The sequence below is a fragment of the Erythranthe guttata genome, chromosome 7, assembly GCF_056151865.1.
Source record: "Erythranthe guttata isolate IM_541 chromosome 7, IM_541, whole genome shotgun sequence".
Lineage (NCBI taxonomy): Eukaryota > Viridiplantae > Streptophyta > Magnoliopsida > Lamiales > Phrymaceae > Erythranthe > Erythranthe guttata.
The window spans coordinates 11,062,688-11,083,282 of record NC_142539.1 but is presented as its reverse complement, the minus strand read 5'-3'; the positions used below and the strand labels follow the sequence as shown (position 1 = coordinate 11,083,282).

Genomic DNA, 20,595 nt, shown 5'->3' with positions numbered 1-20,595 from the left:
TTTCAAACTTTTACACTAAAATCGTAAAGGTTTTGGACCGCCTCCGCCGCGCCTCGGCCGATTTTTAGAACACTGCAGTGAACAAACAGGAGAAGATAGAAAAGCAAGTTCCGATAATGCGATATTATTATTTTTATAAAAACACAAACCAAACAATTTCGAGAAAAAAACCCGTCAAAGATAAGCACCCCCATCAAATATCATACATAACCATATCTGAAAATGTGGCATGGATTATAAATTTATAGTAAACGCCCTCAAAATCGAAAAACTACAAACTCATACGAAAGAAGAGTAAAAGAAGAAAGAAAAAAAAAAAGAAAAAATAAAATAAAAATAAAAAAATAAACTACCATCCAACTGTGATCTATGCGTGTATCGAGAAAGTTATAAAAGAAACCGATAAAAAAAGAACATATAATAGCGAAACCACATTGCTACAGCAAAAAGTAAGGTACGAAAAACAGAAGGTGAATGTACATTCAGAGAAGTGCGCATCTTTGATTAATCTTTCAACGGGGCAGTATTAACCGGCTTTTGGAAGACCCTGACTATCGGCATTCCGTCACCTCCATTATTTTTCACCCTCCACGTACGGTCTTTCTTTCTCTGAGGCTTCTTATGCTGCTTATGAGGTGCAATTGATGCCGCCTTCTTCCTCACAGCAGTAGCAGCTTTGGTTGGAGCTAATCCATTGTCGATGTCAAACGAACTCAAATCATTCAGCACATTCTCCAGACCTGGTCCATCTTCTTCATCTTCCTCTTCATCATCTTCTTCATCTTCATCAACATCATCAACATCATCATAATCATCAAAATCATCATCTGATTCATGCTTCTCGTCATCTTCGTCATTCAAAATGCCAGGTGGCATCTGGAAGTGTGGAAGCTTCCCATCAATGTAGTCCTTCAAGATTTGACGGGCGGCCTTCGTTTCATCTGGTAGTCCGCTCGAAGCAACGTACCCTCGAGAAGCACAGTAGGACCTCAAAAACTCTACAGCCAGAGGTGCACGGGATTGCTTTTCGTAAGACCTAGGTTTAGGCAACGAGATTCTGTAGACACCCTCAATTGCAGCTCTAGGCACTCGGTTCGCAACCACCTGGACAGCCTCCCGATTCTCTGTCATGCGGTCAATAGGCAGAACCCCAGACGCTATCATCTCGTACCTCGAACTGGTGAAAGATGGAAACACTAATCCAGGACAATCGCAGAGAGTTAGCTTCTCGGATATTATCAGTGTCTGGAAATGTTTTGTCTTGCCAGGAGTTGAAGTTACGCCAGTTTTCTTCCCTCCCACCAAAGCATTGATTGTGGAACTCTTTCCCACGTTTGGGTACCCAACGAATCCGACGACAACACTGCCAACTGGTGAATGTCTAGCAGCAACACTTCCATCTTCAGAATGTTCGTCAGACGAGTTCGCGTTATTGGATTTTGATTTACTTCTCATTGAAACTATCTCTTCGGCTTCGGACTGCAGACGAGCAAGTAGCTCATCCCTGCCATATAGTTTAGTATCACCATCGAGAGAGTCCTGTTGAGAGCTTTGCATCCCAAAGGGAAGAACAAGCTTTTTACCCTCTAAATCAGCAGTAGCAGACTTTGCTGACCAGAAAACAAATAGAATCCCGTGTTCATTGAAGTATTTAGCCCATTTTTCTCTGCGAGAAATTCACACATAAAATCTTCTAAGAATTGAAATCAGAGGAAAATTCACGGAAGAGCAGAAGCACTATTACAATACTAACCTCACGGAAAATGGCAGGAGATCTGCCTTGTTAACAAGAAGCAATGTCCTTTTGTGTTCATCGATTTCTCGTGCATATGCCTATAATTTGATAAACTAATGTTTGTCAGGATATCTTTGACAAAATAGTGGCAAACGAACAAGTTTATTGCATCATATTGATATTTCTAGTGCAAAATTTTAAAATACGATTTTACAAAAAAACTACAACTGATTAATCAATATATTTTTATCAGCTTTCTGAAAACAGTAACATAGTATCATGCACTAAAAATATTAAATATGTAAAAAAAAAATTTAACTGTAGTTCAAAACCTAACTACCACACATTACCTCAAGATCAGGGCATCGGTAAAAGAGTGGATTCCTTGCATCAACAACCATCACAAGCTTCAACACCCAAATAAGGAGAGAGATCAGCATCAAATAAGATATACTGACATAGTATAAATTTCAAAACTTGACCGAAATAATCACAAAAATAATATGCTTTTCTTTAAGACCCATTTCCACCAGGCTCTTTATTGTCATCCCCACGACTAGATCGCACGCACAGTATTTGTTAGGAACATACCATCTTTAAACACAAAACAATAACAACTTCTCGACAGGTTGGGTTGGAACTATAAGATGAAAAACCTATAACCTAATTAACATACTTATTTTTTGCTCAACAGAAAAATGAGTAGATGAAGGTCCCATTTTCATGGTATCCAATTATAATTACTTAAAACATCTGCATGCATGCCTACAACAATATTTTGATAAAAATTTCTGTATAGGTTCAAAAGCGTAAATCCAGAGTTCAAAGGGTTCACCAGATGGCCTAAATGTAGTGTCAACACTGAAGTTTAACTTATTAGAGGAGCATTTCTAGACGGAACTTCGGTTAAAATGAAGAAACTCAATATGCCAAGCATGTAATGAATCAAACTGGATTGAAAAACAAAACTAGAAATGTTATAAACTTTTATCACTATAATTCTATTAATGTTCTATAACTCAATTTTCTGACGGAAAAACTAAATTTAGAGATTAATTAACACGTATTAAAGTAATCGAGCAACACAGCGATCTTACCAGATCACTACGTTCAAGCACCCTCCAAAGCTGTCTCCAGATATCAAGATTTTTCTCAAATGGAGTAAGAACGAGATTCTCATTCTCTTCTAACCTGCAGTGAAAATAAATTTAGCAAGAATCCAAAGCAAAACTCAATTAATTTCACAAAAAACTTATAATAATTCAACAAAGGATAACCAGCACGAAAATCCCATTTTAGGAATCAAAGCAGATGCAAACCATAATCGAAAGATGCTCAATTACATATAAAGAATAGAAAGAGAACTATAGACAGAATGAGTTATTAATGTATCATTTAAATTCATATCATAAATTATGGTCGTGTCGTAAGTCAGAAAGACTAACATTGCAAGTTTGCGGCGCCACTCAAGAAAAGCTCTTCTTTCATTATCGTCAAGCTCTTCTACAGACATGTTAGCATTCCACGGCGGTCTGGAGAAGAAGAAATTTTTGAAATTAGCATTTCTGCTTAAGAACCAATCAAACAAAGATATGAAAGAAACTTTTGTATTGCCTGCGAGGAATTCGAAGACTACTGGCATGCAAGGCCTCCTCTTTCTTCTGTTCCTTGCTTCTTTCTGCAACTGTCATCTCATTGTTTCTCGAAGCAGGATCCCTGATACATAAATAAAACCAACTCTTAGAGCCAGCCAATAAAAGACTACAATTACGAAAAACCAATTAGAATAAAGGGGCAACGGCATTGTTATGTAATCAAGCTAAGGCCCCGTTTGGTTGGCAAGATAAGATTAAATAATCTAAGAGACCTAACTATTTTATTGGAGCTTGAAACGTCCGAAAAAACAAACACTCATTACAAGGCTCATTACAAGGCAAGATAAGCCATGATTATATAATTTTGGCGGGTCGACCCGGTAATTTATTGAGGATATCAAACATCAAATTAAGTCCAACTATTTAGTTAATCATGACTTATCTTGGCAACCAAAACGGTGCCTAAACGAAAAACCTTCCCCCACCAATTAGAATAAATTTAGGGTTTTCCAGCTACTTGTGATTCCAATAAATAAATAACACTGAAAACTAAAGAGGGGCGGGAAAGTAGGTTTACAAATTGATAGTGAGTTTTCCGGGGGGATTGACGGCGGAGTAGAGGCGGTGGGCCTCATCAGCCTGCTCGATAACCGCTTCTATATCGCTAATCTCCGTCACCGATTCAAGGACTTTCTTATGCTGGCTCCTGTAATACCTACCTTTCTCTTTCGACTGCTGCACCATCTGATTGTGCTGCCTCACCAGAGCACGCCCAAGCTGGGTTTTCTCCCCCTTCGGCATGATGCTTAAACCGCCTCCGAATTTCGATTTGGGTTGTTGCAGAGTTGAGTGGTGAGGAAAGAGGAGCCAAAAAGAAAAAAAATAGGAATTAAAAATAATTAAGAAAACCAGACGCAGGGAAAAGAAATGGGAAAGAATGGAGAAAAGGGAGAAACGCTGACAAATTGAAAACTAGGGTTGGGTTAATGTATGAGTTATTGGTTTATTTTGGGGTCACTATAACAAATCCAAATTTTTGCATACTTGAATACTACCAAGTTTAAAATCAGAATTGAGTACATATTTATAAGTTTTTTTCTTACTTTAATACCAAAATAAAAAAAGAAAACTACAAAAATACCCTTTCAAACAAAATATCAATTATATCAATTTTTTTTTTAATTACTTATTTTAAAACCAAAATAAAAGAAAGAAAAAAAAAAAAAACCCTTTTCTTTCAACTCCCACCACCGTCGCTCACCGCCGCTCCAACCCTCGAACGCCGCCGCCGCCGCCGCCGAAACCTCCATTGTTATCAAGCCGCCGCCGCCTTTGTTATCACAAGTAATATTTGGTTTCGAATTTTTTTTTTCTGTAATATTTATTTGGGATTTGATTCTTTGATATGAGTAATTAATTAGGATTTGATTGTTTTAGGTAGGAATGATCGTTAATTAGTAATGGGTGCATCTAATTTCAGTCGATTTGAGCATTGATTTGAGAGTCGTGGGTTGTTCTTCGTTCACAAAAATCGACCTGTACATGTCGATTTTCGCAAAATTTCCGACAGCAAAATCGACATTGCGTTGTCGATTTTTGTGAAAATTTTGAAACTTAATTTTTGCTAATTCGACATAAACCTGTAGAAAATGTTGAGAAAAATCGACAGCTAGATGTCGATTTTTCTAAATATTTTGACAGGTTTCTGTCGAATTCTTACTGTATAATTTTATTTATTTATTTATAATTATTTTTTTTTCTTTCCTATTTTTATTTGTTTGTTTTTATATTATGTGTATTTATTTATTTATTTGTGTGTTATTTTGCAGTGGAAGAACCACGTCAACCTCGTATACCTCCGACTGTCTCGAACCGTAAGAAGAGGAAGGAATTATCCGATAAGGGCAAGGGCAAGGCAATCACGACCAAGAAGAAGTCTGGAGAGCGTTCTTCCTCAACGAATCCGGTGCCGGCTCTACCTTCGACTGTAGAAGTTGGTGATTCGAGCAACGAACCGGTCCGAGGTCCCGAGATACCGGAATTGTACACAAATTTTGATAAGCACATTGCTTATCATATTGTGAACGAAGGTCCAGAGCGCCCGGAGCGCTGCTCAGAATTTCGAATTCGGAATCACACATGAACTTTGAAAGGCTGGGTACCTTCTTGCCAGCATAAAGGCCCCCACGCTCACAACGAACAATCACATATGGTGTCCTACGTCCTCTATCCCCGTCACTTGAACCCGCAATCATTAACACCATTCCAATTCTTTTACATACTTCACGAACCCATGCCAATAAATCTTCTTTTGTTGGGAATTTTTCTGAGGTGGTAAATGAATGGGTGCAATCGATCTACACAAAAGTGGAGAAAATATTAGACAAGTAAATTTGCAACATGAAAAAATTGACACTTAAGTGTCGAATTTATCCCATATTTTCGACACTTAAGTGTCGAAAATAATGGACAAATTTGACACTTAAGTGTCGAAAATAGGGGACAAATTCGACATTGAAGTGTTGAAACTAAGGCACAAATTCGACACTTAAGTGTCGAAATATGCCTTATATAATAATTGATATTATACATTTTTTCGACGGGCAACTGTCGAATGTATCACTATTTTCGACACTTAATTGTCGAAAATGAGCATAACTTCGACAGTTACCCATCGAAAGGGGTATAATATCAATTATTAGGTATTTCGACACATACATGTCGAAAAATAAGCACAATTTCGACATGTATGTGTCGAAATTTGATGACGGATTAAAAAAAAAAAAGGAATCAAAATCGATGTTTTAGCTCAAAAAATACATGGATACATACCTTAATCGGATCTCCTTGCTCGTAAACTACCATTCTATTGTCATGTGACGCAATTTTGCAAGTTGTGTAATGTTTTGATTTCTTTAGTTTTGAGGTTTTTTAGGAGGGTTTTTTGGGGAGGGAGAAGAAGGAGGTGGAGCAGGTGAGGGATTTGTGAGTGAGGAGGGAAATGAGTTTTGAGAGTTTTTGATTATTTAGTATTGGAGAAAGAAAAATAATATTTGTCATATTTTTTTGGTTTTGATTTTCATTAAGGGTATTAAAGTAAATTACTATTAATTGTTTATTTTTTATTTTTTTGGTATTCAAGTAAGAAAAAGTTGGGATTTGGTATAGTCATCCCTTTAATGTATTAGTTATTGGTTTATATTTTTAATGTTTTATGGGTAAATTACAACCAACCCCCTAATGTATGGTCAAATTACGAAAATACCCCTCTGGTTTGGGTAATTACAACCACCCCTTAACGATGAAATTTAGTGGAATCTTCTAGATTATATGAAATATTATCACTTTTGTTTCCGTTTTATCCTATTCGAACTCCATATTTTGAAGCAAGATGATCATAATATGTGTTTTGTGGCTTGTATATATCAGATTGTGATGCATCATAAACTTTATTTTTACACAAAATGAGTACAAACTAGAGCATATTCCACTAAATCTAGATGATTATGTTGAATTTGACACCATAATGATGGAGGAGTAAGAAAAAAATCATAGTTGAGGGGGGTGGATGTAATTATCCAAACAAGAGGGATTTTTTCGTAAATTAACCATACCTCAGGGGGGTGATTGTAATTTACCCATGTTTTATTAATGTTTATAACTTTGTGGTGCGGCCTCCGGTGGGTGGCGGTGGTGGGGAGGAGAAGGGCTTACACAAAGTTTGCAAATGCTTTGTTGAAAGAAAGTCGTGCTTTATAAATGAAACGCGAGAGGAGAAACACGACTTTGTTCACCATTTTTTTCATTTGTAATTAATTTAAGGTAAATTATGAAAAAACCACTGAACTTAGGATAAATAATGAAAAATAACCCCAAATACCCTCATATATCGGTAATAACCAAAACCTACCCCCTTTAATTAACTGTTGATCGAGTTTTTTTAATAGAAAATGTATACAGTCTATTATACCTTCTGTTAGGTGAAAAATAAAAGAAATTATCTGAAATTGTGTAAAGTATTAGACGCCCACTATCGAAATACACTGTATTTTTTTTCTTCAATAAATGAATACTATGACTACTAATCAATACAACAACTTCAACTTAACTACTCAACATTAAAATCAAATTCAAGTGGCAACCAAAGCTCACCGCCAATCCCATATACATAGTTCTCGAATTACAATCATCTTTGAATAGAACTAGAATACAAATAGATTAAACACTATAAAACCTCTAAGTAACTTTATTCCTAAGAGTCTTCATCATAATCATCCACTAATGCACCTGTTATTGAGAATAAGATGGAAAATAAAGGAGGAGTAAGTCCAAATAGACTTAATGAGGAGTACAAGGGAAAAACAGAGGAATCAAATAACAATCACAATAAGAAACAATAGAAGTGTTAGACTTGGAATTGGACCATCTAGAGAAGGATCGAGCGATAAGGAACAATAGGCCAAAGTACAAGGCACAACAATATGATCATAATAAACAATAGAATCAATATGTATAGGTAAAGAACAATATTCAACGGTTAATTCACGGATATCAATTATGAATTTTGTGGAGATTCCCACCATAACAATTTTGGATATCAAATATGAAACCATGGAGATTCTCATGGTAACAATTTGTTCATGTACATACCTTGTGACTCCCTTAGCCGTAACTACCTTATAATACCGATCAGGGAGCTACCCTGCTAATCGATCAATAGGCATGCCCGGGCGCATGCCGATCCATCCATCAGCACAGTTAACTTCCAACTATGCCAATGGTCTAGATCCAATATGGGTACTATCGAAGAGACCATCCACCGTCAGCCCAATACCGCCCAATAGTCTTTTTCGATTAGCCCCATGCCCAACTGATCATTTATCCTTAAGGCGTCCCCAAAGGAATCAATCATATATAGATATCGGATATGCTTCCGACTATCTCAATTTACAGTTTGAATCCGAATAATGAATTCCACTTTGGAAAGAATCAATATCATAGTTCAATAAGTTTTGGGATTCCAATAAGTGACTGATAATGATAATCCCAATGGGATTCCAATAACAAGTGACAATAATTTGTGGTCACGAATTCATAAGTCAAGAAAGGTACAATTAATGGTTTCAATAAGTGAGTGACCACAATTCAAGATCGTATAACAATTGATGAAGATGGATCTCAATCAACAATAGTCTACGGTTAAAATTTAATCCGTAGTTGTATAGCTCGAGAGATAAGTGGTTTCAAAGGATCAATGAGAAGTCAAGATATGAACGATCCATCAATTCATAGTACGTACGAAACAAATGATTTAATGGATAAACACAATAATCCTAAATGGTCCAAGAGTCGGAAAAAGAACGATTTACGTTCATTGAACCACTGTAGAAACAAATCAAATGATTTAATGAATCATAATAGAAGTGGTTCCATCTAGTATACGAGTCAAGATGTGAAACGACTCAAAATTGATAGAAAATCAGATTGAAACTCGTTGAATTATTCAAGGTCGATAAAATGAACTCAATCGAGTAGTCAAGGAATCGGGATGAGAAATTATTGGAATAATTCCCGAATCAAGATGAGAACTTATATGTTCCTAGAAAAGGATTTCGAATCGATCAAAGATTGCAATAGCTCAAGAATCAACAATTCTCGAAAATCAAATTAGTTCACAAGATATGCAACAATAAATATATATTAAATTTAAACGAAGAGTAATAACATAATAAACCGAATGATACGAGTGCTCGGCATATATCCTGTTTTTCCAGAAAGAATAGACAAGGAATAGGAATTCTCACCTGAAGTCCAATGCAAGTGCTATAAAAACATCTTTACCCTCAAGCCACGCTTAAATCTCGAGTAGTCTTGAGTGAGAGCTTTACTACGCTCAACACCTATACAAATATTTATCACTTAATAAGATTTACATAGTCAATTTCTTGAAACATTTATTAAGAATTTCTTGTCGCCACGGCTAATTCTAACAAGCACTACGATCACAGTACTTATCCGAATAGCCTAAACTATATATCAAATTAAAGATAACAACTTCATCTACAAGTTCAATTTAGAATCCAACCCCAAATTATCGACCTAACACAGCAGTAACAGCCCCGGAAAATGATTGTATGAAACTGCCAGGTTTTTAAACAAATACATTTATTGGCACTGTTTATTCGAAAAATCATAACAATTAGTGAGGTTATCCAAATTGGACACACGATATACCAAATTAAAGTTGACAACTTAATATACATGTTCGCAGAAGACATATTACCCAAATTATTAATCCAACATAGCATAGACAGCCCCGTAAGACGACGAAGGCTCAAAACTGCCCTGTTTTTACAGATTTACAGTCACTTGATTCGGACCTCTAATCAGCTATAAAACATACTCTAAATCGACACAACTTAACACTTCCCAATATTTTTTAAGGTCTACTACGAGTTTTGTGAAGGAATTATTCCCAAATTCTCACTCCCGTCCCTTCGTTTTGGCTCCGAAAACAGGTGCGGCAGCAAATTTACTATTTCTCCGAATTTCGCCAACATAGCGGTCGGGTTAAATTTCAGTTATATATAATCATCCAAATTTGGGGAAAAGATGATATTCCTATAGTTTTCGAGCTTCTCTACAACTTTTGAGAAGAAACAAATCCGAAATTCAAAGCCTAAGTACCTCAAATCGACTCCTAAAGTTCAGGGGCAGGCTGCACTTGTTGCCGTCTTCTGACCACCGGTGACCTCCGCCGGCGAAATACACCACCATCGGGAAGCTGGCTTCTCAAGTTTCCCAACAGTACTTTCGGATCGTCAAGATGTTATGAATCTGAATAATTTATGAAAATCAATAGCAATTTACGGGACAAAAGAGGAGATATTGTATTATCTTCAAAGCTGAAATTAGGGTTACAATCCTCCCACAAAAGAAAAGCTTAGAATTAAAGCAACTATTCTAAGCTAAGCTAACTATGTTAGAGTAGGTGACCAACAAGCCAACATGTGGTTGTGGTCTTTCGTATTTATTATTGTAATAAACGAACCTTTATTCGTATTAATGATAAAACACATTGGCATTCTATATCTTTGTCCCTTTGTCACAAGCATAGATATAGTCCTTACAGTTATTACAAGTACTAGTAATTGATCGTTAGGATCGTGAGATATTTACTTAAGTATTATAACTGTTAAACGTGTTCCTAGTCGAAGGGTTACGCCACTAATGAGGATATCGGCCTTTCCCATTAAGACTAGCACTTAGTGTATGTGTACTGCATCTCATCAGTAAACGGTATTGTGATATCGGCATGCATAAGTGGGTGCTCGTAAGTTGACGAGTTCACTAAACTCCCTCACCCTAGAAATCTCTAAGTGGTTCCCAATAATCGAGTAGAGATATCTATGGTATAGTTGTACACCATTAGTCCTTATGACCTAGACATCACCGTGACTTCACTAGAGGACCAGCTGTATCGTGACCTGTCCCTGAGTTCCACCGAGGACCATCCCAAGGGCCAGTGTTCGTGCAGTCCGAAATCTAGTGGGAGGTCTGTGCATTGTAGTTGGGGATTCGATCGCTAGAATAGTCTTGGATGTCCTGTGTGTTCTGAAAGTTTGTAATCATTCTAAGTCTCTGGCCAGAGCTGACTAAGTGATGATTAGAGAATTCGATTCTCTAAGTCATGCACGTAAGGATTACAACACTTAGAACGATCGCACCGTCATTGAACATATAAAGAGGTCTCGATGAACCAATGCCTCTAGTTCGATCGGGACATATGAATCGAAGGGACCGTACTGTACGTTAACTATATCTGAAGGTTCTTGCAGGCACTTCATTTGTATCTAGGGAATCATGACGCGTAGTTGCTAGACGCCTATCTTGATTCGTTGGGTGATTAAGGTGAAACGAGCTTCATCCTAATCGTAACTCTAAGGGACGAGTTTTGACCACAAAGAGTTGTGGGCCCATGGCTAGCTTACACCTGAACCATCGAGGGTCACACTGCTCGTGCACATGAGATCTGTGAATAAACGGTCAGAGATAAAATAGTTTATATTTGCATAATTGGAAGGCAATACGATTGAATCCAACATTCGTAATTTGGAATTACGAATGAGAATAAGAAAAGGAAAAGAATAGGCGAACGTGTTAGTGAACTTTCTAAATCGGGAAGTTTCCAAATTTAGAAAGTCCACTGAACTAGGGTTTCCACTTTTGGAAAGTTTGAAAATGAGAGATGGCACTCGTAATGACGAGGAAGTTATAATGAATCCGAAAATGTAGTCGTTGCAATTTTTCGGTCATTGAATTAAGAGAGACGAGCAAGTAAAGATACTAACGGACTTAAGCTGTTGGGCCCGGTCCAACTTAAGCCCGCTAGGGTTTTATGCAAGGGACTATAAATACATGAGTTATAGGCCTTGCACAAAAAAAAAGAAGAAACCCTAACCCTAAGCGGCCGTCCCCCTCTCTCTCTCGGCCTCTCTTTCCGCGGCCACCACCGCGCCGTCGCCGCTACTCCGTCGCCGGAATCGGCCGTCCATCGGCCGTTCCTCTTTCGGTATTCTTTCTCTTTTCGTTTCTTCCGTTTTATTCTAACTACTTCGTGTCTAGTGCCACGTTTTAGTAGATCGAAGTATACGAGGTGAAATCCGAGAGGAGGAAGATCGTAGATCGAAGAATTGAGGAGCAACGCACGAGCCGAAGCCGCACGCTGCCCCACGCGCCGCCCCGAAGACCGCGCGTACACCTCACGCGCCGCCGTGACCTCACGCGCCGCTGCTGCCGTTGCACCGCTGCTGCCCCGATTGTACGGATTGGTTTCCGTAGCAATCTCGACGTGTTAAACGCTCCTACCTCACGCTTCAAGAGGTAAACACACGAAACCCTAGTTTCGATTCGATTATGTTTAAACTATGATTTCATGTTTGTTTCGTATGATTTTATGTGATTATGTGTAATCGTTTTAAATCATTACAAGCATGTTATTTGGTTTAAACGCGAGCATGTTAATTGATTTAAATTCGGTTAAATTTATTAGCATGTATGTTGTTTTTAATTTCGCTGGAAGCGCAAAGGTACGCAATTAATTGATTTAATTTGTCGGGCATGTACTTGTGTGTTTTAAAGTCGTTTAAATCACATTAAATTTTTGTTTTCCGCTGCGTATGCGTGCCCGAAACCCAACAGTGGTATCAGAGCTCGTTGCGCAATTAATTGCGTTCGTATTTATATGCTATGATTTTATGCATGTTCGATTTATTAAAGTAGTGATTGTCGTATTATGTAATTGGGAGTTTTCGTAAGTTTAAAATATTTTTGAAATATTGTTTAGAATTTTTCCAGCTTTAAAATTGTTTAAAATTGGAAAATCGGATCTGAAATTATTTTTAAAACATCGTTTTTTTAATTGTTCGGATCGAACCGGTCGAACCGGCCGGTTCGATGGTTGTGCACGATTTAGTTGACCGAATCCACGTGGATTCGGGTCGGTCAGACCGGTTCCTGGTCCGACTGACCCGGCCCACTGATTTGGGTCAGCTGGACCGGGCAGAACCGGACCGTTTCGGTCCGAACCGGTCAGACCGGTCAGCCGAACCGGTTCACTGAAAAAAAAAAAAAAAAAAAAATTATTTCAAATTTCTAAAATTAAACTTAAAACAAATTGATTTTAATTTTTGGAAAATTATTTTCAATTAATCCCAATTAGATAATTGGATCGACAATCATCTATTTTAGTAAATAGGTGTTAGATTAATTAATTAATTTAAATTGTTAAATTGATTTCAATTAATAGAACACATATATAATATTGATTATAAATTCAAATTAATTAGTAGTGCCTCAACATTATTTGAATGATTTATGCTAGTTGAGGTTCTATAATTATTTTGAAAAAACTCGATAATTGATTAATGTAATTAATTATGAAATTAGGTCGTATGTTCCTCTTAGGACAATATGCGCTTCCATATACCTTTAGAGAACATAGATGTAGGAATCACATAGACCAATCCAAAACCTTCTGATGAGATAAAACATTTTAATAAAAATCCCTCATTCTTTTAATTAAGAATTATTTCAAGCTATAAAGAAAAACCCAATCTGTTGAGTTATTTCTTTCCTTCTGCCAACGGTTGGATTATGTGTAGCCATTTACTATAGTGCAGTAAGCCGTGTTAGCGGGGAGTGCTATGGTAGAGTAAGCTGTAATTCAATTGACATAGTGATGAAGGTAGCCATAGAAAAGGGTTATGTTGAATTAACGTGGTCGGCTAGATTAACTAGGGACTGCATTAGTTTGGCATAATCGAGTTCTATGAGCATCTTTGATTGGTAGGTTAGACTTGACACACGACGATTTTGATATTCGCGAGATTAACTTAGGTCATTATCAAGTGTGAGGAAAATTAATTTAGGGTGATATTGTGGATATGATTGATTGTGATCTACCTTTGGGCAAATATAATCGGGCTAGATTAACTACGGGTTATATTTGTCTATTGGACCTAAAGCCCATTAAGAAAAATCAGTTTTCTCGTTTGTCTACTAGAGGGAAGTGGAATTCGATAAAATTAGTGGGAGAACAATTAAATAACATAAGTCCAAACATTTAATTGTAACAATCATTTAACGCGAATCTCTAATAATCCTCTTCTCTATATGTCTCAGATAATCATGTCTAGGAATCCCATAATGTCAATCCTCGACAATAAACTTAATGGCCCTAATTATCTAGATTGGTTGCGTAGTCTTAAGCTTGTGCTAACTGTTGAGGGGCGTCTCTATGTTTTGAACGAGAGGCTTCCCGCCACTATACCTGACACAGCGACTGATGCTGAGAAGGAAACTTATGAAGTTTGGAAGAAAGATGACACTCATGCTAGGTGCTATATGATAGCCGCCATGGAGCCCGCGCTTGCGAGGAAATATGAGTCTCACTTGCATGCTTTCGATATAAAGGCTCATCTCGATAGCATGTATAGTGAGAATATTAGGGCATCGAGGTACGCTGCTACAAAGGAGTTGATCACAGCGAGACTGCGCGAAGGGACTTCGGTCCACGAGCACTGTCTCAAAATGATCACTCTCCTTGAAAAGCTAGTGAATCTTGATGTCACCCTCCCGGCCGAGCTCTCGTTGGATTTGATCCTGTTATCTCTCCCTAGTTCCTATGAATCGTTCATAGTGAACTTCAACATGAACAAACTAGATCCTCCCTTGGATGAGTTAATGAACATGTTGGTCAGCTTCGAGTCCACCATTAAGAAAGAGAAGTCTGTTCTCATTGCTGCTACTTCTGGAAAGAAGAGTTCTTTCCAAAAGAAGAGAAAGGAAAGAGTTCCCTTCCCAAACAGCAAGTTCGAGGTTGGTGAAGGTAGTGGGGGCCCCAAAGCAAAGGTTAGCAAACAAGTTGATGATGCTTGCCATCACTGTGGAAAGAAAGGACATTGGCGCCGCAACTGCAAGGCTTACCTAAAGCAGAAAGGTTCTGAAAAGGGTACGTATTTCATTGACGTAAATTTGTCTGTCAATTCTTCTTCTTGGGTATTGGATACGGGCTGTGGCTCACATTTGTGCAATGATTTGCAGCTAATGACAAGAAGTCGAAGACTTAGAGCGGGTGAGACCTACCTAAGGATGGGGAATGGAGCAAGAGTTGCTGCTGAAGCCATTGGCACAATTTACTTAAATGTTTTGGATTCTAGTTTTCCTATTGTTTTGAACGATTGTTTATTTGTTCCGTCGCTCATTAGAAACCTTATTTCTATTCCTGTATTAGATATTGAAGGTTTTATTTTTGTTTTTGGAAATTCGATTTGCATTATACAAAAGAATGAGAATTTGATTTGCAAAGGACGACTATTAAACAACCTGTATGAACTAAATCCAAGTGAAATACCTATTAATGTTATATCAGCAAAACGTAAAGAGATAGATCAAAACCCTGCACAACTTTGGCACGCTAGATTAGGTCATGTCTCTTTAAGAAGGATGAACGATTTTGTTAGTGAAGGATTGTTCTCTTTGGAGGATGTGAAATCACTACAAACTTGTGAATCTTGCCTTAAAGGGAAAATGACCAAGTCACCCTACAAAGGGAAAATGGAACGAGCCGAGGGTCTTTTGGATTTGATCCATACAGACGTATGTGGTCCACTAAGTGTTAGTGCGAAGGGTGGATATAACTACTTCGCTACCTTTACCGACGATTATTCTAGGTATGGGTATGTGTACTTGATGAAGTACAAGTCTGAAACATTTGAAAAGTTCAAAGATTTTAGACACGGAGTAGAAAAGCAACTCGGACGAAGCATTAAGAAGCTGCGATCCGATCGTGGTGGAGAATACTTGAGCATCGAGTTCATTGACTATCTAAAAGAAAATGGGATACAGTCCCAATGGACTCCACCAGGAACTCCTCAACTTAATGGAGTATCCGAACGTCGGAATCGAACTTTATTAGATATGGTTCGATCAATGATGGGGTTCACGAACTTACCGGCATACTTATGGGGTCATGCACTTCGTACTGCCGCGTATTTGCTGAATAGAGTTAACACCAAAGTAGTTAAATCCACACCTTATGAACTTTGGCATTCCCGAAAACCCAATTACAAACATATTAGGATATGGGGTTGTCCCGTTTATGTGAAGCGGTTAGTGGGAGATAAGTTGGACAGTAAATCCGACTTGTGCTATTTTGTGGGGTATCCCGAAGACTCAATGGGATACGAGTTTTATTATGTCAAAGAAGCAAAGACTTTTGTTTCAAGAAATGCCACCTTTTTGGAAAGAGAGTTTCTATCCGATAGAAAGGGCAGCATGATAGAACTTGAAGTAGTTCAAGAACCACAAAGTGAAGTTCAAACGCAAGAACAAGCAATCGAACCAATACAACAAACCACTAATATACCTCCTGAACCTACGGTACGTAGATCCGAAAGAGTTCGGAAAATGCCGGATAGGTTATTCCTCCTCGAAAATGATGAAGATCATGTTGATCTTGGACGAGATCCAAGAACATACAATGAGGCCGTATCGGATGCGGACATGGGACATTGGCTAACTGCCATGAAATCCGAGATGGACTCCATGTACTCCAACAAGGTATGGACCTTGGTAGATCCACCCAAAGGAATTGTTCCCATTGGCTGCAAGTGGATCTATAAGAAGAAAATTGGAGTGGATGGAAAGGTATCGACCTATAAAGCTAGATTGGTAGCAAAAGGATACACTCAAAGGCAAGGCGTTGACTATGAGGAAACCTTTTCGCCAGTTGCGATGCTGAAGTCCATTAGGATCACTACTAGAAAAATAGTCTTTTGTGACGCTCTAATAACGGCTTAATATGAAGGTATTAGAAAGGCGTATCAATAACTATACAATTATGACGCCTTAAACTAGAAATGCGGTACTTTGGTCACGTGAATTTATTATTCCTTTTTTTATTTATCAAAATTTATATTTTGTGACGCTTTCAACTAAAGGTGCCATAAAATAGCGGCACTATAGCGACACTTCTTGTAGGGCGTCATAACATGGTTATATTAATTATATAATTCTTTTTCAATTAAAAAAAAAACAGAAAAAAAAAAAGGAAAAACGTAGAATTAGCGCTCAGTGTTCACCAAAATAATTCAGATTCATTTTCAGTTTTCACCAAACATTATATTCACCAAAAATTATCGTAGCCCTTCAATTCCCTCAATTTTCTCCTAAACCCTTCTATCCCATTTCTCTCCTCTTCTGCCAATTTAGTTTTCTCATAACGCCGCTGCAAATGGATGCCATATTCTCAATCTTTTGCACAATTGCGTTCTATAATCCGACGAAGATGACACGTACGCGAGTTTTTACTTAGTAACCCCATCGAGGTACAACTAAATTGTTATTGTTATGATTTTGTTTTTTTGCTAGGGTTTTAATTTTGGCCCGGCGAAAGCGGAGATACCAGAGGTTGATTTCAGTCTTTTGAGATGGAAGAAAAGAAAAAGAAAACCCTATTTTTCTATAATTGAAATTGAGTAGTGCTCATATGATTCGTGGGACACTGGGACTCAAAATTAGGTATTTATACATGTCTTTGGTGTTTACGAATTACAAAAATGATTTTAACTTTGACTTTATTTTTCTCATGATGCCCTAGTGTGGAATCTCTCAATTTGTGTAAGGTGCAATGTTATGTGGCTTCAACACTTTTCTATTTCTTCAAATAATTAACTTCTATATTTGATAGAATAAGAATATTTTGTCTTTTAATATTAGCTATAATGTGTAATATTGTGGAATAATCCATGCCCCTGCTGTTTGTTTGTTTCTTTGTTAATAGGGGGGCAGGACTGCGGCTAGAGCTGGCTAATGTTGTTAAGATTGATGAGGTAAAATTTGTTCATGTTGAAAATCTGAAGATATGATTTTGTGTTTGTGTATCTATGTGTTTGTATGCATGAACAATATTGGTTTCTTTTATAGGTTTTGGTATAAAATGGACTGATTTGGTGCAATGGTGGTTAAGAAAAATCGTGTATTAGTTTTATGTGCTTTATGCAGGTTATTTACAGTAGAGACACTGAGACGGTGATATTTTTGGTTTATAATAGTTGATTTTAAATAAAAAAAATTATGAGACATGAGATTTGCTTGGGTGATTTAATTTGTGATGATATATATCTATACAAAAAAGCAAACTTTGTTCAGCAATAGAATGCGGAAATGTACCTTGATGTCGAATTGATGGTATGAATTGAAGTTCATCTTCTCATTTTATTATAATTGAAGTTCGATTATTAAAAGAGATTTATTTTTAATATGACTATTCATTTTTCCTTAATTTATTTGATTCTCCTAATAGGTAATCATAGAAGAAAGTTTTCGAGGTCAAGAGATTATGAATTTCATGATTGACAACTTCCGAGGTATGATGTAGACTTTATGTTTTATATAATCTACCATTTTTTGTTATAGAATTTTGTAAGTTATTATTACAAGCTATATAAATGGGAAAATTAAACACATATGAAATTTTCAGGACCTTAATTGCTTTTTATTTTTATTCTTTTGACCTGAAGAAGATGAGTTAACCAATCTCTCCGTAGAGATTAGAGTTATCCATGAACTTATTCATTTGCTATCTACTGACCAGTTGAATATGTTCAATCCTTCTAATCAAATAAATGTATCCATCGTGGGCGTCTTGACCTAAAGGTTAGGTACCAGTTTATTGGATGTTACTCATATTAACCTTATAAAAATGAGATTTTATAAAAATATCTGAGAGGTCCTATTACACAACCTCTTCGGGTTTATTTTGTAAGTTATTTAATTTATGTGCTTTTAATCTAAAGTTTTAGTATGTTTTCGATTACAGATGTGAAATAGTGGTTACTTTATTCATTTATAATGTGATAATTATTTTGCAGTAATGGGAAACGCAAAAGATAGTCGTTATACGATTGAAGTTACTTGGCCGTATTACTTGGTATTGATCTCTTATTAAACGCTCTTACATTTTGATTTTTTATTTATTTGAATTCCACTGATATCTGATTATTTTAATAGGTTACTATGGATCCATAAACAATACCGAAGAAAATTTTGCTAGCAGTTTTATGGGCAAGTCGTACATTGGTATGCATATTTGAAGATTGTTTTCCAGTGTAGATTATCATGAATTAAATCTTAGAAGTTTCTTTTTACAAGAATTAAAAAAGTACAAGTGTGTTAGTTTTACATGAGAATATTAAGTGGAGATGATTTATTCTCTAGATATTGGGATGCTTGTTAATATTTTTTTGTAATTTTGAACCATTGAAATGAATGAATTCATTTTAAGAACAAGTTTTACTATGCAAGTGATGTGTAAATGGTTTATGATTGTTTATGTGTGGATTATGTTGAATGATTGAAGTGTTACTGTACTAAGGCTTCTCTCTAAACGAGAATAAAATCTTCTAACAATATTATGAGACGAATTAAGGCTTCACCACTACTCTTCTAATGGCACATAAAACGTCGCAACAAATAGTTATTAAGACACGTGTTAAATTTCTAGAGACACTCGAAAGCGTCATTATATTCATATAATGTGACGCCTATCAGTGTCACAAAATAATTCATAATGTGACGCGCTTAGCATCGTAAAAGCTATGTATTTGGGACGGATAAGGCGTCATAATAGTGTAGCTTTGGAGACGACGATTAGCGTCACAAAAATCTATTATGACGGCCACCTATGTGACGCTTTTGTGTAGCGTCACAAAAGTCAAAGCGTCACAATATCTCGATGTAGTGACGCTTTAAGGCGTCATGAAAGCCGATCTTTCTAGTAGTGGATTTTGCTGGCCATAGCTGCGTGGTACGACTACGAGATATGGCAAATGGATGTGAAGACCGCCTTCCTTAATGGAGATATTGAGGAAGAAATTTACATGGCGCAGCCGGAAGGCTTCATATCTTCTGGAAGTGAGCAAAAGGTTTGCAAGCTCCAGCGATCCATTTATGGATTGAAACAAGCATCCCGTAGTTGGAACATTAGGTTCGACTCAACTATCAAAGAGTTTGATTTTGAGAAGAATCCGGAGGAACCTTGTGTATACAAGAAGGTTAGTGGGAGGGCAGTAATATTTTTAGTGCTTTACGTTGATGACATTCTACTCATTGGGAATGACGTAGGAATGTTGCAGCAAACGAAAGCATGGTTGTCCACACGTTTCTCAATGAAGGATTTGGGAGAAGCATCTTACGTATTAGGAATACGCATCTATAGAGATAGAGCGAGAAAGATGCTTGGTTTATCCCAAAGCCTGTACATAGACACCGTTATGAAACGGTTTAGCATGGAAGAATCCAAGAAGGGATTCTTGCCAATGTCCCATGGGGTTCGTCTCTCGAAATCTATGTGTCCGCAAACACCTAGTGAAATCGAGGAGATGAAAAGGACGCCCTATGCTTCTGCCATAGGAAGCATAATGTATGGCATGCTATGTACGAGACCCGATATTGCGTATGCTGTGAGTGTCACAAGCAGATATCAGTCTAACCCCGGCCCGGCTCACTGGAAAGCCGTGAAAGATATCCTCAAGTACTTGCGAAGGACTAAGGATATATTTTTGGTCTATGGGGGTGCCGAGTTGAAATTAGAGGGTTTCACTGACTCTAGTTTTCAATCGGACGTGGACGACTCAAAGTCGAATTCTGGATTTATATTCACGCTTAATGGTGGTGCCGTGTGTTGGAAGAGTTCCAAGCAAA

The 20,595-nt window shown here is 37.2% G+C and overlaps 1 protein-coding gene and 1 long non-coding RNA gene across 3 annotated transcripts; one reads left to right on the top strand and one right to left on the bottom strand.

The window, feature by feature from the left end:
• Window positions 1–217: 217 nt before the first annotated feature.
• Window positions 218–4,331, bottom strand: LOC105970735 (GTPase LSG1-1). The gene is made up of 7 exons (XM_088820943.1): window positions 3,908–4,331; window positions 3,350–3,451; window positions 3,181–3,267; window positions 2,833–2,926; window positions 2,086–2,142; window positions 1,754–1,833; window positions 218–1,666 (listed from the first exon to the last, which is right to left on the bottom strand). The coding sequence occupies exons 1-7, from the start codon at window positions 4,129–4,131 to the stop codon at window positions 505–507; spliced, it is 1,806 nt and encodes a 601-aa protein (XP_088677069.1). The 5' UTR covers window positions 4,132–4,331; the 3' UTR covers window positions 218–504.
• Window positions 4,332–16,954: 12,623 nt separating this feature from the next.
• On the top strand, window positions 16,955–19,089 carry LOC148769675 (uncharacterized). 2 transcript variants are annotated; one of them, XR_016032037.1, is made up of 5 exons: window positions 16,955–17,219; window positions 17,675–17,723; window positions 18,197–18,260; window positions 18,765–18,823; window positions 18,904–19,089. It is a non-coding gene; the product is annotated as an uncharacterized LOC148769675 (long non-coding RNA). The 2 variants fall into 2 exon arrangements; XR_016032036.1 differs by lacking the exon at window positions 16,955–17,219 and having other exon boundaries at window positions 17,603–17,723.
• The last annotated feature ends 1,506 nt before the right edge of the window (window positions 19,090–20,595 follow it).

Bases quoted from the DNA above. Each gene is read 5' to 3' on its own strand.
- LOC105970735 (XM_088820943.1), bottom strand. From the start codon at position 4,131: ATGCCGAAGGGGGAGAAAACCCAGCTTGGGCGTGCTCTGGTGAGGCAG. The intron at 3,452-3,907 runs GTAAACCTACTT...TTTATGTATCAG, and splicing joins GGAAAACTCACTATCAATTT to GGATCCTGCTTCGAGAAACA. The intron at 2,143-2,832 runs GTAAGATCGCTG...TGGGTGTTGAAG, and splicing joins TGCTTGAACGTAGTGATCTG to CTTGTGATGGTTGTTGATGC.